At 37.3% G+C, this 23,754-nt stretch overlaps 5 protein-coding genes across 6 annotated transcripts in view; all 5 read left to right on the forward strand.

Moving 5' to 3' along the window:
• The first annotated feature begins 1,679 nt into the window (after positions 1-1,679).
• On the forward strand, positions 1,680-5,480 carry rnf183 (ring finger protein 183). Its single transcript, XM_056756255.1, has 2 exons — positions 1,680-1,825; positions 3,264-5,480. Exon 2 carries the CDS (start codon positions 3,338-3,340, stop codon positions 4,271-4,273), a length of 936 nt encoding a protein of 311 aa, XP_056612233.1. The 5' UTR covers positions 1,680-1,825; positions 3,264-3,337; the 3' UTR covers positions 4,274-5,480.
• Positions 5,481-6,143: 663 nt separating this feature from the next.
• Positions 6,144-9,052, forward strand: LOC130428986 (uncharacterized). Its single transcript, XM_056757316.1, has 2 exons — positions 6,144-6,863; positions 8,558-9,052. The coding sequence occupies exons 1-2, from the start codon at positions 6,264-6,266 to the stop codon at positions 8,654-8,656; spliced, it is 699 nt and encodes a 232-aa protein (XP_056613294.1). The 5' UTR covers positions 6,144-6,263; the 3' UTR covers positions 8,657-9,052.
• Positions 9,053-9,779: 727 nt separating this feature from the next.
• Positions 9,780-13,265, forward strand: mgat1a (alpha-1,3-mannosyl-glycoprotein 2-beta-N-acetylglucosaminyltransferase a). The gene is made up of 3 exons (XM_056756797.1): positions 9,780-10,004; positions 10,851-11,775; positions 11,926-13,265. The coding sequence occupies exons 2-3, from the start codon at positions 11,122-11,124 to the stop codon at positions 12,613-12,615; spliced, it is 1,344 nt and encodes a 447-aa protein (XP_056612775.1). The 5' UTR covers positions 9,780-10,004; positions 10,851-11,121; the 3' UTR covers positions 12,616-13,265.
• Positions 13,266-14,033: 768 nt separating this feature from the next.
• Positions 14,034-18,257, forward strand: sh3bp5la (SH3-binding domain protein 5-like, a). 2 transcript variants are annotated; one of them, XM_056756799.1, is made up of 7 exons: positions 14,034-14,105; positions 14,368-14,596; positions 15,168-15,230; positions 15,347-15,475; positions 15,663-15,821; positions 16,157-16,330; positions 16,611-18,257. In XM_056756799.1, exons 2-7 carry the CDS (start codon positions 14,378-14,380, stop codon positions 17,175-17,177), a joined length of 1,311 nt encoding a protein of 436 aa, XP_056612777.1. In that variant the 5' UTR covers positions 14,034-14,105; positions 14,368-14,377; the 3' UTR covers positions 17,178-18,257. The 2 variants fall into 2 exon arrangements, with proteins under 2 accessions (XP_056612777.1, XP_056612776.1); XM_056756798.1 differs by having other exon boundaries at positions 14,053-14,596.
• Positions 18,258-19,735: 1,478 nt separating this feature from the next.
• The window catches only part of gabbr1a (gamma-aminobutyric acid (GABA) B receptor, 1a), a 37,303-nt gene continuing 33,284 nt past the window's right edge, over positions 19,736-23,754 (forward strand). Inside the window, exons 1-6 of the mRNA XM_056757162.1 lie at positions 19,736-19,997; positions 21,448-21,534; positions 22,010-22,074; positions 22,197-22,335; positions 22,594-22,779; positions 22,893-22,910. Of these exons, the coding sequence (XP_056613140.1) occupies positions 21,456-21,534; positions 22,010-22,074; positions 22,197-22,335; positions 22,594-22,779; positions 22,893-22,910 (487 nt within the window). The 5' untranslated portion in view covers positions 19,736-19,997; positions 21,448-21,455. The remainder of the gene's footprint in view (positions 19,998-21,447; positions 21,535-22,009; positions 22,075-22,196; positions 22,336-22,593; positions 22,780-22,892; positions 22,911-23,754) is intronic.

Raw genomic sequence — 23,754 nt, forward strand, 5'->3', positions numbered from 1 at the left:
ATTTACGACTGCATTCAAAACAACAGCGGTGCAAAATGCAGCATTAACTTCAAACATTTATGCACTGGTGGCTTTTAAAAAACAATGCTTACAATAGAATCTATCCTAAATTGAGAATTATAGGAGTCCTTAAGCGTCTCTGTACTCTGTGGTACTGAAAATGTTCATCTGAGGTTGTGTACTTGACTATGCAGTTTTTGTAATGGGTGTAGCTGAAAAGCCCAACCTGTTAATTAAGTGGTGTCCACATACCGTGGCCATTCAGTGTTAAGGTCAACGTCTTATTCAAACTCACTTTACATTTACTAACAGCAAGTAAAGAAATATTTCATTTATTTTCTGTATTTGGCTAAATCAATTCACATTATACTTACTATAGAGACCGACCCCTTAGAACAAAATGTGCTGAGATGTGTTGTTCTCAAGGGCACAATGGTAATTTTTCTTGGAAAGTGTCTTGCGTGGTTTGAACCTAAAACGTTAAAGTTACCAGCCTAGATCTTTAACCATTACAACCCCCTCTAGGTATGTCTGTACTGTGTAAATCTGCATGGAGGCTTACATCTAGTGTGTTAGTATGTTAATCCCAAAAGATCTAAAAATTCAGACATGACAGGTGTATTATTAGGGGCTTTGCTTCGTGCAACAATCGTTATCGCCAGAATGAATCATTTATTTCCACAGCCAGAGAAAGTTCTTCCTTCTTCATAGTCAAATAACTACGTACGTGTGGATAACGACACCGAATTTATCAGCGACTTTCTGGGATGTTATTAAACTTCATTTTGTTACATTATTGTGATCATTTATTTTAAGCTGTTGTTATAACATACTGGGACAAAATGGATTCATAATGCAAATTAAAAATAAACAATGAAATTTGCATTCATTTCAATAGAAATATTTTTAAGTCCACAGTGATGGCAAAGTAAACTTTGGCAAATAACTCATCACAGACAATTTGTTACGGATATGAATATTGTTTCAAGTGTGATTTACCTTTTTGAGCAATTTCATGGAAGTAAAAAAACACGTAAATTAAATCACATACACTGTAACAATATTTGGTTGCTTTACAGTTTTAGATATGGTGATCAAATTGATTAAGTCATTTCAACTTACTGTTCGAAATTTTGTCCAAGCTACTGTAACTTATAAAAACAAGTTGAGATGTATTAACTTATATAAACTTACATTGAGGAGTAAAGTTAAAATATGTTGCCATGACGTATTGATCACATCACGTCACTTTTACAGTGTATTTACATTGTAGGAGGTGACCTGAGTCCTATCTAGGCCCGTCATAAATACTTGTTGGGTGGGTTCCTGTACGTAATTTTGCTCAGCCCGCAACTACCCACAAGACCCTAAAGTTGAATGTTGAGAGTGTTCCACATCCAAAGTGTCCAAAGACTTAATGATCTTATCGAATTCTTCATCTTTTAGAGGGTTCAGAAATCAATGTTGTGGACTCATTCAATGCCAGAGACCTTAAAATAATAAAGCACATGCATGTTTTGATTTTGTTGTTCGTAAATTCTTGCACGTTCAGACTGAAACGGGTTCAAATAGCACCCGGACAAGTTCAGCAGGTATGACCAGGTACACGGTGAGAGAGGGAAGAAAACACACAGAAGAGGCGGAGACAAAGTGTTCACATCAAAAGCAACTGACAGATCGTGAAATCGCGATACAGGGTAGGTGTGGAAAGAAAGGTCTGGATTTAACACCTGTAATGCACATCTAGTGGAATATGTGGTTCTGGAGGGATTCAAGCTTGGGCAGCACCTAAACATTTTGGGTTATCCTTCAGGTCATACAGCAGGTATAAGAACAGAGACTTTTTACTTTTTATGTTCTTTTATATTTTCACCTCAAAATCACCTTTAACTTATACTTTGTTAAATGTATGTATTTGCAGAGACATAAGTAACTAGTTTACAAAAGAGGGCACTATTCACAGGTTATCTGCATAATGTCATTGGCAGGTTGCGGCAGGTACAACTGACTTGATCTGGTTTATGCTTAGTCAATGGTTGTGAGACTTCAGAAAGTTTCTAACTCCAAAATATATGATGCGATTAAATATATGCGTTTAGAAAATTCAGCTAATGGTCACAGTTCAGTTAAAAATATAAAAATGATGCTTTGATAAAAGTTGTGTTAATGTGTATTACTAAACTAGTAGATATTACTTTTACTGGTATAAGTGTAAATAAATCATAAAAACAAAATTGGGAAACCATGTTACACACGAATTACACATCATATTGTTTTTAATATTGTTTAAAACAATTTGTTTGCTTTGACACATTCTTTTTTCTTGGCATTCTTGAGTTGAATCTTACAGGTCAAACTAAACTTCAATAACAAACAAACATGGAATCTGACACAGTCCTACTGTTGTCTTAACTTGAAATTCTGGTTTGCATTCCTTTGCTAGCAGACTTCAGCTCAATTTTCTACTTAAAGTTAAGTAGTAAGTCAACTGACAACGAATTCCAGAAACCACAGCCCAAAACATTTTGTTTTTATTTTAAAATCTATTTAAAATGTGCCATGAGGTTTAGTTGATGTAACTTATAAAATTAAGTTGAAATTGCTTTGATAAGTGGAAGTAATGTGAAGACATTGTCAAAATTTAAGAACGTAATTGACTCACCAATTTGTCGGTAGCCCTACTTAAAAACTTAAGGAAACAAAGCATCTTTTACAGTCCGTAAGTGACTTCCGTGACCGACGAGTCCTTAATGTCAATAGTATGCTAACATCAACTTTTGTATTGCCAGTTATATCTGTGTGCTTGTCACAAATGACTGGTAGTTGTACAGACTAAGAGATTACATTTTCTTCCAACATAATCGCAGACTTTGATGACCTGGAATTAAAAACATGAGTTTGTTTTGCTTGTGCAACCTCCGAAATGTTCACACTTGTCAGTCACTACCCCGAGATCAAAAATCCAGATTCAAATGAGATCTTTATCCTAGCTGATTCTATCTTAAACGCCTTGTTTTTTGTTCTTTAGACTTCCTTTAGTTCATTAGACTTCCTTATATATTACAGTGTGTGTTTCTAAGTTATATTTTGCATTGTCAGTTTATCCTGTGCAGCACCTTGGCTCAGCTGCTTTCATAAATATGAAGTTTATATCCGTTTCTTGACATAATCTTGGGCTATCACTGACCATGAGCCTGTTGTGAATACCATCATTTGTGACTGTCATCTGTACTGATAGTGTATCATTCCATCTCTCTTCACAGGCTTGCCGGAAAAACTTCTGTCGACAACACTTTCCATTTCTCCTGATCTGTCCCGTGGACCCCGCAGCTCTATCATGAGTGATGACAAAGAGGGAAAAGGGGACGACAAACCCCACGGCACCAAAAAAGAACCCAACGTCAAACCGAAGCTTGAAGGCAAAGGTAGCTTCAACCTGGGAACCTCGAAACGGCATAAGGCCGACAAGCCTAAAAGAAGTCGAAGTAACGACACAGAAAACCACCACCGGGAGGGCGGGCGAGGAAGAGAACAGGACAGAGAACAGGGAGATAGGCGGCCACGGGGTCGCAGCGAGGAAGGAAGGGGTCAGCGCTACGACCCAGAGCCGAGAAACCCAGAGAACGAGCAACATCAATATGACCTGGAGGACACAGAGTGCATCGTGTGCTTCTGCAGCTTCGACAACGTCTTCAAAGCACCTAAGTTGCTATCTTGTGGACACACGTTTTGTTTGGAATGCCTCGCGCGCATTAATGTGAACTCCATCGAGATAAAGACTCTGACATGTCCCATTTGCAGAGAGACGACGGAGATCCGTCACGGCCGAGACCTGCCACAGCTGGGGAATAATGAGGACATCTTCCGCAGGCTTCCCCACGACATGCAGAGGGCGCTGTCCGTACGCTTCCAACGCAGTAAGGGCAAACTCGTCCTCAAAAAAAACTCAACAAACAATCCCGTTAAGACCACCTTAAATCTGCCGGTGTTTAAAAAGAGAGAGGAGCAGGTGACCAATTTCCCCATTGGAGTCATGGAGGAAGGTCTCGGCTCAGCGACTATGGTCAACGTTGGTAGACCTCCTAGCAGGATGAGAAGTCAGGTGAGAAGGTTTATGTATTCCAACCAGTGCTATTACACAACGGTGGCAGCCATTATCGCAGTCACTTTGGCTCTTATGCTGGTCGGGGTCTTTACCTTCATGATCATGCCTCATTTGAAGACATCTAAACCACTTGGACTGAATCAAACTAGTTCAAACACAAACCCTTAATTGATGACAAAATACGCATAGACAAACATATGATGGTTGAAGGTGATAAACAAAGCAATGTTGGCGGAGTCCATTCCATTATACACAATGCTGTATACAGAACAATGCTTTGTTGTTTTTTGTTGATGTGTAGGATCCTTCACAACGTGGTTGTATAGACGTAACCAGAAAAACATGAAAATGTGATGCGTGTCTTTTGAACACAGACATTTTTGCAGACTGAGAACAAAAGGTAACAGTGACGTATGTACTGTCAATGACGGATAGTGTACTGTCAATGACGGATAGTGTCTTTCTTTCATTAAATCCCTTTAAATAATGACAATTAAAAAAAATTCTGAACGGGCTGGAACTGGTTAGAATAAAAGAGTTAATATACAATATAACGTATCCAATTGATCTTATGAAGACCTTCAATGCATTTTTGTGTACTTGAATGTAGCTATTTCTAACTAAATATTTCCGAACGATGCAAATGATCTTAGGTTTAAAATGTACATTTAAACCTAAGTGTAAGTTCACGTTTATGTAAATGTTCTTAAAATGTATAATGTATGTTTCTGCTGCACATAATGTAAAAGAATATTCTCATGTATAAATGTGTTTATAAAATGTCCTGTTCTTTTGCACAAATTGGGAGAGGCTGCTTGGAAAAGTTAAAAATAATGAAACATGTTTGTTCTCATTCTCTGTGTTCGTAACCCTTAACCCGAGTTCAACCCATGACCTTGGAATAAATATATGTTGTCACGTGTCTTCCTTACAGCCATGTCACAATGTCACTGAAAACGTAGTAATTGGAGCTTGAACTTACATTGTTTACACCACGGCATGTGAAAGACTGTTTTGAGTTTTGTGTAAAATAAAGGAAAAACTGACCCCTCATGCTCAGACATATTCAATGTACGCAGAGGGATGACACAGCATTGCAATGCTATTACATGGCTCTCTGATTTCGTGTAATTGCAAGGTCTGTTTCTTCTCCCATATTAATATGATTTAATACTAATCTCATTTACATTCACTCTTTCATCCAAAGTGATTTACAGTGCATTCAATATATACATGTTTGAATGTGCTTTTAAACGCGAATTTGCTGAACATTGCAAATGACCTCTGATTTAAGCTGTACATTTAAACTCACAAGTAAATGTAAATGTTCCCTCACTCTGAGATGTCCCATACTTAATAAAATGTATTATGTATATTTCTGATGTAGGCTGCACTTAAATAAAAATGAACCTATTCTGTTTTCCCTGGAATTCAAACCCATAACCTTTACTGTGCCAATGCATTTCCTATAAATTGAGCGACAGGGACACTTCAAAATGATGTAAGTCACCTTTGGGGTTAAGGTCTTGATCACCCTGTCAAGCTTTTATTTTGCAAAAGTATTAGACTGATGCATTGTAGTATGGTACAAGATGTGTCCGTTGTATCTTAATCTAAGCTTTATTTTAGCTTAGTTTATCGAATGTAGATCATGGCACTTCAATATTAATGTATACAATTATAAGTAGGCTACAATTATTGTTTGCAGCATTTTAAGAGCATTAACCTTACAAATGTTTGTGTAATCTGGTAACCATCAAAACAAGAGCTCTGATGCCACCCAGTGTTCAATCTCTGATCAGATTTGTACAAAATACAGATTTTTGTTGTCTACATTTTTGCTCTCAGTTGTGTTTTAGACAGTAATAGACATAGGTGAGCTACTTGTCTACTTTATGTGATCAACAGCTCTTGCATATGTGACCTTGCGTCTTCACACACCTTGTGTTTATTTATACAACACAGTTATCCGTCTATCCGCATGAGTAGTATGTTTTTAATATGGGTCAGTGGTATCTTGTTCTCTGGTCATGTAAAGTGCACGATAACGCAACACCCCTCGCCAGTCGAGACTCCCTCCATTTATAGACTCAAGGTGTGTTTCGTAATTAGGGACGACATTTGAAGGACCACGAGGGTCCCGAAAGAAAAGTCCGCGATGGCTTCAACACCGTCCGCGTCAGCGCTGTCCGCTGTTCTCCGGTGTCAGGGCAATATACTCGCCCGAAAGCGGGCGAACAAGACGCGGCCCGCGGCATCGGTGTACGGGCTCGGGATGAAGTCTTCTGACAGATCGTATTTTCGAGCTCTCTACTTGTTTCATTGGGAGAAGTTGGAGATTCCGGGTCTTTTGTCTGTTTCGACGCGCTGTTCAAGGCAATCTGCTAAAAGAAACCCCGAAGCCAAAGATCAGCTGTTAAAAAACTCGCTTTTGTCAAAGAAGTGCAGCAAAACGAAACTCAAATCGGATCGAAACGGTGTTGCGTTTCTATCTGAGCGGTGTAGTATTTTATCCCGAGGCAACCTGGTTCTACGAGTGGATGATTTAAGAAAAACCCTTTCGGAGTGTCCAAGGACTTTCTGTGTTTATATAGTTTGTGCTCAGAAGAGCGCTTTGAACCATAATGAAACGGATTCGTTATTTCCTCTTGACTTACTGTCGTTTTTAAAGAATAGACTGCTGTGTCTAACAGCTGCAGTGTCTGACACCGTCCGGATGAGACTGGGAATAGACTGGACGAACCAGATTGATCCGGATGTAAGTTGTGGCCTTATAAAAGCACTTACGCAAAACTTTAAAGCTCTTTGGTTTCATACAAAATAATAATTTTGAGATATAAATTGTATTGCAACTTTCTTTTAAATAATAATTGTATTAAATAAGTATACGTGACATTAAGAATGTTACAGTTATGAAATATTTTTCCTACATTTGACATTGGCCGACCCCATCCCATATCCATATTAAAATTTGCGTATGGTCAGATTACTCTTCATAACTTTACACTTTTATCCCTGCTATAACTTTTTTAACAATATTATTGATGCAGAATAATTTTGTTATCTTAAAGGTCCAGTGTGTGACTTTTTGGAGGATCGATTAATAGAAATACAATATAATATACATAACCCTGTCTTCAGATGTGTATAAAGTCCTTACATTTTTATTACCTTATGATAAGATATTTCTATCAGACTGCCCTCTCCAAAAAAACGACCCAGTCGGTCGTTTGTACAAGCACCTTGTTACGACCAAATGTTATATATTAATGATGAGCGCCCTATAGCACCAGCAGCTTATTATGATGTTATTCCATTGCTTTAGCTTGTTCACTTTTTATGGATTTAATTCTTCATATTTGTTTTAGTATCAATAATTTCCTCAATATTTATAGGTTTAAAGATATTTTTGAACCCCTAACCCAACCCTCAACCTAAACCTAAATACTACTCAACCATACAAAATGCAACACATGTGAATGTGACAGGTATTTATTCCATAAATTGACAAACAGTATAATACGAAAACAATCGTATTGCAAATTTTCTGAATTGAAGCCCAAAATAAATCTAGACGAAGATTATCCATGAATCCATGTGTTCATACTGACGTCATGACGCAAGAGCCAATAAGACTTCACATTCAGTGCAGACGTAATGATGCACTTCGTCTGGCGGTAATTTTAAATTTGTGTGTTTGATGTGTTTTAAACCCGGACGTTCACATGGCAAGAAGATTAACTGCATATGGTGCTCATTTCAGCTTCTTTTCATCATAAAAATTGATCGTTTGACCTTGGTACACTTGGAATATTTGTCCGTTTTAAAAAACAATTATGACTATACAATAAATAAATAGGTTACGTTGCTTGCTCAAAATGGGTGAATGGTGTCATTTGTAATGTAAATACAGGTAATCCTGAGAGTTTAAAGTGAAAATCGCACTCCAATACATCATTGTTTAAAACATTACGGTAGACAAAAGTTTCTCCTGCTGCCAGTAGAAGCGCTATTTTTGGAAACGCTCCATGGGGGTCGTTGTAAACATACAGAATGGTCGTATGAGTTGGAGGACTTGTTGATTTCTATACATCGCCATGTTGTTTCTACAGAAGCCCTAAACGGATAAACTGCTCTACACAGCACGTTTCGTAAATACGTTATCTAGGCCTACTTCGGCAAGAAGTGTAAATGTGACGACATCTTACTGCTGTGTTAGCCACCTTAGTGCTTCTAGCGGCCTCTAGTCACCGCTTAAATGCCACTAAATTTCATACATTAGACCTTTAATATCTCAGAAGAATATCTAATTTCAATGAAAGGGTTGCTGTTGCTGAAGCATTTTTAATTAATCATTTTGAAACTCTGATGCAGGCTTAATTAATGATTATAATATTGGATAATATATAATGCTAAAAACAATGACATTAATAAAGAAATATCTTTTTGTAGTGTGATAAGCTGAGTGGATGTGTTCAGTATAACACAAAAGACCACAAGAAAGCGGAATCTGAGACTTGGCAGAGAGAAGCTTCTGAACCTGAGGAATGAATCTCCTGAAGATCGTTTAGACAACGTGCACCTCACACAAATTCTCCTTTAGGCTGTCTGAAAGACGTATGGATTGACTTATATGTGGATTTTTGTAATGCCAGTGTAACCGCACTGTATGTTTTGGCTTGCATTGTCTTGTATGAATGTGCACTGTTACGGTACAGATTTTATACTCTTAATACTGTATTGTTGCACACCTGAAGTTTGCCTTAGGAATAATGAATGTTAAAATATTATTTTAACGATAAGGAAATGTACAATCTGCTAACCATGAGCAGACTTAATATCAAATTATAAAAAATAGTTGAATAGACTAAATGGAAAATGATGTTGCAATGTGTGCCTGAGTTTCTGGCTAATATTAAATAACATATTCAATGGCTGTATCAATAAAAAAAAATAGTACAAGCGTAATCTTGATTGTGTAATAATGCCTACTTAATGTATTCTATTAATTCAACTTATTCATAAATGAATGTATTTTTCTGATCACAGCAGATTCATACTGAAGTATATACTAGTAGAAGTCGCATTTACAAAAGATCAAACTGATTTACACAACAGGGGATTTACCCAAAGAGCAGTATATTGCAAATATATTGCATAACTTATATAAACTATTGATACATACAAACTAGATACATTTATAAAGACATTTCCAAGACTCATGCATTATGATGGATTGGACATCTATCCAGGGAGTACCCTGTCTGTGTAGCCCAGGATGCACAGGACAAGTGGAAAAGTGGCAGAAAATAAACAGATTTTACAGGTGCTTCATAAACGTTGAAACTCCTTCTTATAAGCTCCAGGTACGCTCACATTTACCAGATGATGTCTATAAATAGGAAATCTAACTTAATGGAAGCATGTAAAGGTTATAGACCCTTGTAACACGATCCCCACCAGAGACACTCAGATCGATTTGGCGATTTGGATCAGCATAAAAAGCCCAAATATCCCAGTGTTTCCATATTTCTACCATCTTACCCTCGATTTGTCATTATTGACACCAAAATAAAACCCACGTTAAACGAATAACGTCAATAAAGTAAGCAGAGTGATTTTTTTACGTGCCTTTAGAGGGGCGGGGCTTCCTAAAAATGACGCCACCCGGAAGTCAAGTCATGTTACATTCTTGAGCGAAGCTTGAAGGATTTGCGCGAGCAGCAGGAAGTTTACTGCTCTTAAATTATCGTTTTTTAGCGTTTAAATGCTGCTGTATCCACGTATGATCTGGAATATTTGAACCGGTAGATAGTATGTAAAACGACAGAAGTATAAGCAAGTTGGAAGACTGAAGAAAACGTCAAACATGCCAGAGAACGAGTGCGTGTTGACTCATGTAAGTCAGATATATTGTTGTGTTTCATATCGCAGATGTGGTGTTGCTTGAAATAAGGTTTTATGGGTGATAAGCAAACCGGTTTGTCTTACTTTTTGGGGGGTATTGGTGGTGGAGGCAGGGCTGGATGAGCTACAGGTGAGGTTATCGATCAACCGATCAGTTCGTTGTGGAGGCACCCTGTTGTGCATTTCCAAGCGTTATAATGAATTCAGGGCACTTTTGTCTGATTGAATTCTTTAAACAGTAAACATCTTCAAATTATGTTTCTTGTATTTTTTTTAATAAAGATCTGTTTATTGCCCTGATGAGCCTTTTTGTCAACAACAGTGGTAGAGACGTGACTGCTTACCTCTTAAAGAAAGTGAACAGCAACTTTTTTGTTATTGACAGCGACCCCTGGTTGTAAAAAAGTAAATGTAAAGAGATCTAAACGTAAATGCCAAATAACCCGAAAATATGATGTTTAATAGGACAAATATTTCACAAGGTGATCATGTTACTGCTTTTTGAAACTTGGACACTATCCATAGTACCTTCAGCTTCAGACTTCTTAAGATGTTGTAACCTAAAAAGCTAACCTAAAAAGTCCAGAACATAACATACAAATTCTGAATTAATATAAGGGTGAAGAAAAACTGTGGATGTTTGTATAGTCACACAGCTGTCTTTGCATGCCATGCTAAATCAACCATATTGATTTATGGATCAGATTATTGATCATTTTAAACTTTACTTTAATGCCAAAAGATATGCTGTCATACTTTCTTATATTGAATATTATTGCTCAGACAGTATATATGACCTTTCTTTGCTTCATATTCTTTCATCTTGTTTATTTTACAGGCCCTGCCGACAGTCGCCCTCCCACTTTGGACTAAAACACAAATATCCTAACTCAGAAACCTGAGATGTGTCTTTATTTCACCTACCATCGCTTTTATGTTATGTTTAATTTGCCTTAGTGTCAGCTGTCAGATAACTATCATGCAAAGTATGTGAAAACATATTCAAATATCCACAAGACCCATCTTCATGTTTTAAATGCCCTGTCTCTACTGCCGTCACCTTCTTTCTTCCTGAATCCCCTGTCCCACTGCACCTCAGGTCTACGGCCATGCTTTGCAAGAGAAGTTCTCTCATCATTTGCGGTGCTTTTATATTTGTAGCTTGGAATGTCATCCTCATATTTGTCCTTTCGGGGCGCCCTTTTAGTCAGCCCGGCAGCCAGGCTGAACCTGGCAAAACAGGCGAAGGAGAAGGAGGCCAGGTTGGAAGTATTCTCAATGAGGTGATGCGTGTAGCAGATGCGTTTGAAGCAGAACTTAAATCGCAGAAGAAAATCCTAATGCAAATCAAAAGCCAAAGGTCACTTTGGGAAGACGGCAAAGAGGGCGAAATAGATGTTCAGCAGAAGTCAGATGCAGTACCTTCACCTCCAGTGGTCATCCCTGTTTTAGTCATTGCTTGTAATCGTGTGACAGTGAAACGCTGCCTTGACAAACTCATCGAGCACCGCCCATCTGCCAAGCTCCATCCAATCATAGTGAGCCAGGACTGCGGGCATGAGGAAACAGCCAATGTGATCGCCTCATATGGCAGTCATCTGACCCATATTAAACAACCTGATCTTTCAGATATCGCCATACCTCCACAGCACAAGAAGTTCCAGGGCTACTACAAGATCTCACGACATTACCGTTGGGCACTGAACCAAGTTTTCAACAAGTTCTCCTACACATCTGTTGTTATTGTGGAGGATGATTTAGAGGTAACTTTAATTCTTCATTTTTAAAGTGCATGTTATTTTTTTTCTATAAATAACCAAAAGGAATGGATCAGTATCGACAAAGTCATGTTGAGTTTGCATTTTTGGATATTGTGATTTTTGTAAGCTGAATTGGTTTCTCTCTTTAATCAGGTGGCTCCTGATTTCTTTGAGTACTTCAGAGCACTTCATCCACTTTTAAAATCAGACCCAACCTTATGGTGCGTATCTGCCTGGAATGACAACGGCAGGGATGGATATGTTGATCCTGGAAAAGCAAGCATGTTGTACAGGACAGATTTTTTCCCAGGACTGGGTTGGATGCTGACAAAGGACCTCTGGACAGAGCTTGAGCCAAAATGGCCTGCCTCGTTTTGGGATGACTGGATGCGCCACCCCGATCAACGCAAAGACAGGTCCTGCATCAGACCAGAGATTTCCAGAACTTTAACGTTCGGTCGTAAGGGCGTGAGTTTAGGTCAGTTTTACGACAAGTATCTGCGCTTCATTAAGCTAAATGCCGAATTTGTGCCTTTCACAACATTAGACCTGTCTTATTTGGAGAAGAAGACATATGACGAGAGCTTCGAAAAAGAGGTTTATGGTGCTCAAATTGTGGCTATAGAGGAGTTACAGGCCAGCAAACCTGGCAAATTTAGACTGCAGTATTCAAGTCCTGGGAGTTTTAAAACATTGGCTCGTAACCTTGGTGTGATGGAGGACCTCAAGTCAGGAGTCCCACGGGCAGGGTACAGAGGTGTAGTTAGTTTCTTCTCACGCGGAAGGAGGATTTACATAGCACCACCTCCTGGTTGGAGTCAGTATGATCCAAGCTGGAGTTGAGGGGGGGGGTTTGCAAACTTTACAAGAAATTGTTTTTTTAAAGGTGCAAAGCACATAAAAACTATTTTTGATGGACTCACTTATATGTTACAGCCAGTCTTTAAGTTTTGTTACTGTCATTCCCCTCACAGCAGTGACATCACAGCATGCGGTTGTAAATGTCTTAAAAATGTATTTGTGTTGCGCTATGATGAAAATAAATACATTAAAGAGCTGTTTCAAGGTGAATATGATACGAAACCAAAGATAATAGATTTATCACTCAGACTTTGTGCCTCAGGTTTCATTATTTCTTTATATAAAGATTCAAATTTACATCAGAACTTACCTCTTGAATTGAAAATATAACGTGAAATCTTATACTGACCAATTATATACATTTTCTTCACAGTAAAAACTGTTCAGGAACATAAAGGAAAGTAAAATGTATCTTGAGAGAGTAACACTTTTTTTAAAGCTGTGAACACTTCAAGTGCCTTTAAATGTAAGATTTTGGGAATCACTTGTTTGTTGTATGTATTAAATGGTGTGTGTGTAGTGCATATCATTGTGATTTGAATATGTTGGGAAAAATCATTCAATCAAGTGTTTAGGTTATGTTTGTGTAGTTATGTTTTGGGATTTTTCAGAGAGAAATAAAATCTTTGTTTAACACCGAGAAGCCTCTTTCGTCCTTTGCATATGTCTATTTGAACTTTATAGCCTACTCGCACACACACACATATCTATATATATATATATACATATATATATATATATATATATATTAGGGCTGTCAAAAGATTAATCGCGATTATTCGCATCCTGAATAAAAGTTTGTGTTTCCCTAATATATATCTGTGTGATGTGCATAATAATTTTGTATTTATTAACACATACACATCCATGCATATATTTAAGAAAAATATAAAGGTTATTAAACATTTATATATAATTTCAATTGTTGGTAAACATAAATAAATACATGTAAATATTTCCTAAATATGTATACATGTGTATGTGTTTGTATTTATAAAAACATAATTAATATGCACAGTACATAGACATATATTATGTAAACACAAACTTTTATTCTGGATGCGATTAATAGCGATTAATCTTTTGACAGCCCTAATATATATATATATATATATATATATATATACAAAACTTTATCTGGTGTACTTAAAATATAAATTATATTATTCTATTTACTAATTATTTATCTGACAAGTAATTTTGTAAAAATATTATTATTATTATCAAAATTAATGCCAATATATTTTGAGTAATTAACTTACAGAAAATAGCAAATAAATAACGAGTAATTGAAAAAAGGAGAACGTCCGAAGATTATCGTCACCAAGGCGGCTCTCCACGCAAATGACGTACATTTGCATATTACATAACATCCAACTACAGTAGGTCATTCAGTCCAAAAAGACCCCATAACGCGTTTTGTATTTATCTCACGCTCGCAGAGTATTGAATGGCGAAGCAGAGAGACAGGGGTAAATATGTACTAATCTATAAAATATAATTGAATCTATAAACTGTAACAGTAATTTACAATGAAAAGAATCGTAAACATATGAATACGTTTATAATAGTAGTCAGTTGTTTACAATATGTTAGCAAGCTAACTCCATTCGGCACCAATGTGAGGAAACGCATTAAACAATAACGAAACTCTGTTTAGTTACTTTGTATAGTTTTGGATCTGTTAGTCTTTTGCCTCGTCAATATCCACCTGTTTATATTGGATATCCAAAGAGGCCTGTAAATGGATCCACCGGAGTTGCGTGAAAGTCCTGCGGGTTTAGTGGGACCTTCAGTGGGGGAGAAGGTAGGAGATGATCCGACAGAGGTGACTGATAATGGCAGAGAAGCTGATGGGGAATCAGAGAAAACAGAAGAAACGGAGTTGGAGAATACAATTTGTCAAGAAGAAACGATGGTTAATGGACAACTGACTGAAGAGGAACTAGATCCCAGAATCCAGGTAACGTTAAACTGACAATCATTACATTACGTTATCTGTATTACGCCTGATCATACTGCTTGACACAAGTTATTTGTAACTTAGTTTACTAAACTTTTTTACAAACCCAGATAACTATACTTTAATAAACAATAATATGGAGTGAACTGATATAAAATGTATGCCTTAAAGTTAATAACACACATTAGTATATCTCCAGTAAGGCTTAATCAAACTGTGAAATAAAATATAAACAAATAATATATAAACGAGGTCATGGATCAGTTTTTATTAACAAGCAGTCAAAAATTTGGGTTCAGCTTCCCATTCATGTTTATTACTATTTTCCATTTTTTTACAATAGCACAACATTATAAAAACAACACAAATGGATGTAAGGCAATTATGTGGTAACCAATGAATAAAAAGTCAAAAATTCTTTTAAGTTTATTCAAAGGAGCCATCATTGGTCGGATGATCATGGAGACATAGGATTTAAATTTATGCTGGACTCTCATTGGCTACAAAATTATGCATATTAAAAACATAGTCGCCATTAAGCATCTCCCACCCTCTGTGATTCTGTATTTAGGAGGAACTTGAGCATCTAAATGAGGCCAGCGATGACATCAACAAGCTGGAACTGGAGCTTCAAGTAAGTGGCAGCCACGAAACCAGAGTATGTCTGCATCCGTGGTTAAGATTATGTTTATTATTAAGCGGTCAAGCAGGGTATTATTGTTTAAAATGTTTTACATTTTTGATTTTCAGGATCTTCGATCCAGCCACAGGAGGATAATGAGCGAATCTGTGCATAAACTCAAGGTGATGAGTAACGAACTAGGGACCTGTATTGAGAAGGCCAGGCCTTACTATGAGGCACGAAGAAAAGCAAAAGAGGTATGCAAGCAACAGCCGTCTGTAACAATCACATCTCTTGAATCTGGCTTGTTGTGCAGTCAAGCCCATATTAAGTGTAACCTCATATCGTCTTTGCATTCAGTTTTTTTTGGCCACAACCTTTATCTTTCAAAATCGTCCTGTCTCCTTCTCTTAAATGCAATTTGATTGGATCCCATCCTCTCAGGCCCAGCAGGAAACCCAGAAAGCTGCGCTCAGATTTGAGAGAGCCGCCTCTATGCACTTGGCTGCTAGGGAGATGGTACAGGTGGCTGAACAGGGCCTCACTGTTGTCAAAACACTGGATCCAACCTGGCAAGAGATGCTGAATCATGCCACTTTAAAGGTTGGTGTCTTCCCCCAGCAACTCCGAGCCTTCGTGTACTTAGTGGTGCCTTAGTGAGTACCCTAAGAATTTAAGCATAGGATCTTGCCGAGGACTTTATTAAAAGCTTTCATCTCTATAGATCTTTCAGTGTATTTTGTTATGCTCAAAATGTTTTCTGTTTGTTTTTGTTTATTCATGTTCATATTGCCCCAAAACATATTTTCATGCTTTGAAATGACATTAAATGCTTTAAATAAACGTGTGTTTTGCTGTTATATGATCATCTTGCTAAAACCATACCTAGTGTATTTTCGACACGCTCATGACTGGTATGTATCTGTTATTGTGTCCAGGTGAACGAGGCAGAGGAGGAGCGTGTAAAGAGCGAACGTGAGCACATGCGAGTTACTCATCTGTGCCAGGAGGCCGAGGCTCATGTGCAGGAGCTCCAGAAGTCTCTGAAGAGAGCAATTGTGAAGTCCAAGCCTTATTTTGAGGTCAAGAACCAGTTTAATGAAACGCTGGAGGTTGGTGAAATTTTATTGACATTTCATTACAGCTGTATAGTGTGTTCAAAATGTGAAAGTTTGCTGTAAGTAGGCTGTGGATGTTCTAATGGTTTACCCCAAAAATATTTCTTGCGTCTTGGATAGCCTGAGGGTGAATAAATAAACTGCGAATTGTTTTCTTTTTTAAGTAAACTAACTCTATACTTTGTGGATGAGCTATACTTCTCTTACTGTCCTGTTTAATATGCATAAAAATGTATGTAGCTTCATAGTAAAAAATAATAATAATGTTTTGCAGGAGCACAAGTCAAAGATTTTTGAGTTAGAGGAAGATATTTCCAAAGCCAAGATAAGCTACTCCGGCACCCTGCGTCACCTGGAAAAAATCAGCGAGGAGATCCATGCTCAGAGGGAGAAGGGCCAACCAAAAGATGAACCAAACAAAACATGTGGTGGGCGGTGTCCTCCGGTAGGAGCAGAGACAATCAGCAGCACAGGGACTGAAGGTGGAGCCTCTGGAAGCTCGGCCGTACCAAATGATTGGGTGGATGGGAAAGGGGGCGTGGCAAATGCTATAAATTGGGTGGAGACGCATAATAGCTCCAGGTGGGGGGATATGGGAAGAGGTGAGGTGAAGAGATCTGGTTCAGACTCCCTTTCCATGGTCAGTTTGCAGACCATCATCTCAGATCTTCAAAAGTGCAACTCAGTTGAGCACCTGGGTCATCTCAGCAGTGATGTTAGTCTTTCAGGTGAAGAGTGGGAGAGAGACGGGCTGGAGAAAGGGGATGGACGAGCGAGACAAAAAAACGTAGACATTTTAGATGAGTTTCTCAAACAGCACAACAGAAGTGTCAGTTTGTGAGTCTGTACATTATAATGTGATATCGTTTCCGTGCACGGAGACCTTTGTTTCTTGATTGAACAAAACTATTTTGTTTTGAACAAAACTATTTGGTATATAGTTTGATTTCCTTTTAGAAAGAGAAAGACCAAAGTACAGTAGGTTTTTAAAATTCAGAGTAAATATTAAAAAGGATTCTTTTTTGGATGTGATGGCTGTGCAATTTGAAGATTTCAAGTGGTAAAATAATGACAGTATTTGTTTAAACTAATGAAAGCAATGATATTGCTTTTTAAGCTTGATAATGAAATAGTACAAACTAGCACCCTTTTTTATCATTACACTCGCATAAAGTACTTCTATGCAAATGTGTAAACAGTGTCTTACAACCATGCTTTCATTGTTGTGGCTGACAATAATCGTACTTTTTAATTAAGACGAGATTTCGCTTCAGAGCAGGTTTTACTGATGGCGTTTGAACCTTTGTTCACCTTCTGACACAATATGTGAACGTAAACTGCTTTCGTACTCTATTTATATTTATTTTCACTGTATGTCTCCTATATTAACTTGTAGTGTTTCATGTCGTGTCCTTTGGTGGCACATCTTACCCCAGCTGACAGACACTTTCATATATTTGTATAGTGTACTTCCTTATGCATGCATAGGACATGCTTTGTGTTTAATTTAATGAACTCTTGCCCTTTTTAATCAGCAGACTGAAGATTTTATTAGTACACATGGTCAGAAAAGACGAAGTGCTGATTTTGCTGTTTTTGAGATATAGCTGTATAAGACAATCATTTTTCTATTTTCAGATTTAAATGTTAAATAATTTAAAATAGTGAACATCTTAGAAGCATTTTTCCTGTTACGTGTTATTTCTTAAATACATGTGCTTTATAGTATACATGTTTGCTGACTCTCTGTGGGAGCATCAGATGTGTGTTTATTAGTATTGTTCTATATGATGATGTGCACAGTAGTGACATTTGATGGAAGAATACGTTTTTATGACCTTAAGAGTTGTTGACATACGCTGTATTTCTATGAGAATTTGAGACGTGTCAGTACTGAGATATTAAAATAATATGATCTGAATTCACATGTTTTGTGTCATGTGTTAAGTGTCAATTTGTAGCTGTAACATTGTTTATTGTATTGCCGTTATTTTATATATTTGTTAAAAGAACCTTTATTTTACAAAATTAATAGAAGAGCTAAGGGTGAAGCACAGGCAGAGACGCAGACATTCTTTAATTTTAACAAGACACTGAAAAGTATATTAAGTCTACGTCTTTATGTATATAATGCTATCATCAAAACAGTTATATCTGCTAGGACAAGGAAGGTGAGCTGACTGAAAAGGAGACACTTTGAGTGTAATTTATTCCTTATGAAGTCATCTTTTTTTGACAATTTTTACCATTCTGGCAGTTATCAAACAGCGTCTGCTACCTTGCTGAGCTGTTTGAATGCCAAAAACAGGAAAAAAGGTGAAAACGAGAGGATAGAAATATTTTTTACAGGACTGTTGCAATATTTTCTTCCTTAGTCTGTTTGTTCTCTTGGGGTGGTTTCACGGACAGAGATTATCTGAAGTCAGGACTAGGCCTTAGTTAAATTGGGATATAAAAAAATACAAAACACAATACTGTGTATCTTGAGACAAAACAATGGCACTAATTTATTTTTAGATTTGTCAGCGTAAGTTTTTTTCGATCAAGAAACCTTAGACAGTTAAATTAGTTCTGGACTAGATTTAAACCCTGTCCGGGACACCGACCCAGATTGTGTATATAAATGTTTAGATTGTTCAGACCGGAGGAGACAAATACATTTAAGATGAATTGATTGTTGATCAATGATGCCTATTCAGAATCTCAAAGAGTTTATAGCATGTGAAGAAAAACTGTCAGACAAATAACTCATGTGGCTCTTCCTAAGGACTAGTCTCTAATTAAATATTCAAATCTGAAGTAAAAATAGACGACTGTGCTGTGCCTGTAACCAATTTCTAGGGACCAGACAATCCTCACAAATCTTCAGACTATTCTATAGTGTAAAACCATATGATCTCTATTATATTTGTTAAATATCTCTTTTAAATGTGATTTACTTGTGGTCTTGTTTTGTTTTCTCTGAGAACAAATAATTTTATACCTGTTATTTAATGTCACAAGTACAAGATGTGTGGTTACAAAAAGAAATCCATACAGTAGATTTCAGTGCTTTCTCATATTATGTTTTATTGCTTAATGATATCCTATGCTGTAATAATTTAAAGTCTTTTATGAAATGTGGAAAGTGTCTCGTCCACTTATTTGTAATGTCGGCCATTATAACTGCATAACATGTAGGTCTTTACATTGCAAACTATAGTCAAATAAAATCAAATACACATGTACACCACACGCCCCCTGTTTTCTATGAATAGCCTTTTAAATCTTTCCAACTGAGAACAGACGACTCGTGATGTAATGAGTAAATGATGTGCTGCGCGGTCCCTCCGTGACGTCACGAGTAAGTGAGACTGAGGAGGGAGTGGAAAAAAGAAAAAAGGAAGGAAGGAGGAAGGATGCGCGCTGTCGAGCTTTTAGCGTGTAGATAATCTACACAGACTGTGATTTACAACTGCGAGGATCTAATGCAAAGCAATACTTCAACATCTCCAAAAGCCATCAACTCGTCAGGATATGTGATGCACAGACGTCCCGTTTGCACAATCGAAGCGACAGCGATCTCAAATGTGTGGATGATTTTAAGCACTCGTTAAACGGATCTTGTGTTTGTTTTCTTCGGGTCGGTTCTGGTGGAGGTCGCAACGGGCCTTTCAGGGTTGTGAGTAAACCACTTTTTAACTGCGCTTGTTTGCTTCATTTGCATTACGCATTATGGATTTGTTTCTTATTTGATGGTGTGGCTTAAAGATGTTTGTGTTTGGGATGCTTGATCGTGCATACCTGCCAGATATACTGTGATCAAGAAAATTCGCTTAAAATATGGTCCGAGCTGGACACAAAACTTCATCAACTGTGAATTTAAAGGCATGTAGACGGTCTTAGCAGTGTCGGCATCTTCTGCGCTTCCAATCGCGAATTGTTCTCAATTCCGGAGAAGCTTTGAATCTTTTCAGGACGCGTCGGTCGATAGGAAACACTTTACAGTACGTCCTGTTTGCTGACGACACATGAAGCCATGTTAAAATGGAAACTTCAAGGCTGCATCCGCTCTTGAGAGTTGTTATCTTTTTTTATCGAGAAAGCATCTTGTAAATGAGTTATATTTAAAGACTAAATCATCAATGAATTCAAATGCGATGGAAAAAAACAGGACTTACTAAAATGTTAGGGGCCCACAAAACCCTAAAAACCGAAAGTCCTTGTCCATGGTGCTGAAATGTTTCCCTAAACACGACTCAACAAATCGTCCAACTGAGAAAACGCCACAATCTTCCAAAGTCTTAATATCATTTTTTTATTTATGATCTAAAATATGTGCTACATTTAGGATAATCGAAAGGCCCAAAAATGCAGACTAATCACTTTTAGTGCATCGTAATTGTTTGGATTACTGTAATCTCTAAAGTCAGGGTTTTGAAGTGTCCTGCTTGGCCATTGTGATGTGCAGATTTAATGAGGAGGAGCGCTGTAGAGACCTGTTTAAAGTTTAAGTGATCCCTCTGATCCGCACCTCACTGAATCATCTCCTGTCTGTATCCCCCACTGCGAGCCTGAAGTTCCCAAAGCTCTCCATCCCTCCCTTCCTCTTGCCACTTTCTTTTACTTGCATGTCTCTATCATCCCCCAATCCGATGTATTTTCATTGCTTATCTGTAACCTCTAACTCCAAGTGTGCTCAAAACAAGTCAATATTAATAAATTCTCTTTGTGTCCCGTGACATGACTCCATGAATCGTCTTTGTGAGGAAAGGTCTGTTTTTGTTTGAGTGTGATAGACCTGTGCACGCTCTGGTTTGACCCAACATAGATGTGATTTTCCACTACGACTGGTTGATGGAAAGCTCATAAAATCTTTACAGTTAAGGGTTAGAGACCGTCTCCATGTTCCCTGAGTCCTCCTCCTGTGTGTGCTGTAATTACATGAGACACCAGTATTAAATGTTGAACAAGTGAATGCCAACAAGATAGCAACAGCAGTTTAAATGGTTTGAAATGAGCATGAATTGTGACCTATACTGAAATGAAGTATATTATTATAAGTCATTTTCTTTCTTTCTCTCTCTCTCTCTCTCTTTGTCTCTCTTTGTCTCTCTCTCTCTCTCGTTCAGATGCAGTAATGGAACAGCTATTATTTCTTGTAATTTTGTACTCGCTTCCTACTCTCATCTCAGCCATACATAATTCAACGACCGGAGGTAATGTGTGTGTGGGTAGTTTCTGGGTCTGTGTGTGTTGGGTATAATATAGAAGTTCAATTGCTTTGTGAGAATAGAGGGACAAGTGTTTCAATAGTGTAAACCGGGTTTCATAGATTTGTAACACTGCTGTGCCCTTATTCCTCACGGGATCATGTTTCTAGCGGAAATGTGGAGGAAAATTGGATTTTGATGTCAGTTCTCCCTTCTCATTGTGATTTAGTGTTATATATTTGTATGACTTTGGCCCATGTGCAGATAGATCATCGCGCTAATCAATTAAATTCGCTATCTTTGGATAACATTGTGTTTTTGCATCTTGCTAAATAAAATGAAGAATTATCAAAGAACAGTTTACAACATAACTTGTCATATTCAGTCACGCATGGTTTATTTTCAACTTTACCAAATCGAAGATTTTTCCTCTCCGTTCTTTTCATACCGTTAGCTTGTTATGTGTATTTGTTTCTTTTAGGATGTGCAATAATTCGTCCCCCCAGAGATGGAGGGATTCGCTACCGAGGACTGACTCAGGAACAGGTGAAAGAATGCGGCAGCAAATTAAATTGACTGTTACAAACATCTGTGTCTGTTCTGATGGGACGACTGTCCCTGATCTAATTTAATTTAAAAAAATGCTTTCTTTCTCGCTCTCTCTGTAGATCCGCAGTGTGGAGATCTTACCCGTGGACTATGAGATTGAATATATCTGCAGAGCAAGCAGAGTTATTGTAGGGCCCAAGGTCCGAAAATGCCTCCCCAATGGAACCTGGACTGAAATTAACCAGATCAGCAGATGCTGTAAGTCTCTGATTACACTGTCCAATTTCCATTGGTTAATATTTATATTGCTTAGATGGCTCTTTGGAATAATTGATTTTGACAAACATTCAAGTGTAGCCAAGCAGAAAAAACTTTTTTCGGGAATTAATCCAATGTACACTGTAATTCACTCTACATTATTCATACATCCATGCATTTACATACAATTGATTCGAATTATAAACAAGGATTAAAGGATTACAGGATGTGCTAAAAGTGTGTTGCTACATTTTTTAGTATTGGTTTGCCCTCGTTCATGGATGTCTCTGGAGAATGGAAGGGTGGCGCTGCTGCCCCCTGGACAGCCAGTAGAGGGCACTGTTCTGCGTTACAGCTGCCATGCTGGCTTCCTGTTGGAAGGTTTCAACATTTCTCACTGTACCAAGCTGGGCAAATGGGACTCACTTAAACCACTGTGTGCACGTAAGTATGTTTACGGTTGTATAGCTCACAAACACAAACATATAAGTTTTACTCATATGAATCCTTTCTGACATTATGTTCTCTTACTTTCCCCCACTATCTCTAACCATCAGGTGACATGAACTATACAGGTAAATTTTGATTCATCATTTGAGAGATAAGATCTTTTCTAAATACTGACGTTTTGAGTAAATAAATCCATGATCAATTTTGTTTTATACGTAATAGTGGGTTTGTAAATGAATGCAATGTAAAACCATATAAGCAGCTAAAAGTAACTAAATAGCTAACAGTTTACGCTATGTTAAAGCTTTAAATCCATCCTAGCCCATTGTAAATGAAAAGTTAATTGAGAAAGATGATGTGTGAAAAGTTTTTTCTGCGTGAGAATTCTGACCAAATTGTCATTATTCTTTCAACCACAAGGGGGCTCTATTTTACCATTTATGACGTGAATGCGAATCCTTCTTAGATCTAATTAAATAAAAACACTTGCAATACTTGACTTTTATTTACTAGTAAGATTATATTTAGTACTTCCCTTTATACCTGCATTTAAATATGAAATACTTTATGTAAAAAAATTAAGCATTAAACATTAAATACTTTGTAAAACATATTTTTATATAATAATAGTATATAAATATAGTATAATGTTATCCCCAAATTAATCCACTTACATTTTTATGTGATCTCCAATCAGCATTTCATGCCAACTCGCTGTCATGAAGATCTAGACAGTGCTTATATTTCCTAACATATCCATTGACATGTTCTTATCAACATCAAAAGTTTAGGTAAAAATTAACATGAATGTACAAGTTAAAGTGTATATCACCATTAAAATGCTTTCATTTTATTTTCAATGTTTCTGCAGAATATTACAAAGTATAAATATTCAAATGAATCTGTCAATAAATATGAGGTCATGCATAATATATAAAAGAGTACCACAACACCGGTTAAAACAGTTAT

The sequence above is a fragment of the Triplophysa dalaica genome, chromosome 9, assembly GCF_015846415.1.
Source record: "Triplophysa dalaica isolate WHDGS20190420 chromosome 9, ASM1584641v1, whole genome shotgun sequence".
Taxonomy (NCBI): domain Eukaryota; kingdom Metazoa; phylum Chordata; class Actinopteri; order Cypriniformes; family Nemacheilidae; genus Triplophysa; species Triplophysa dalaica.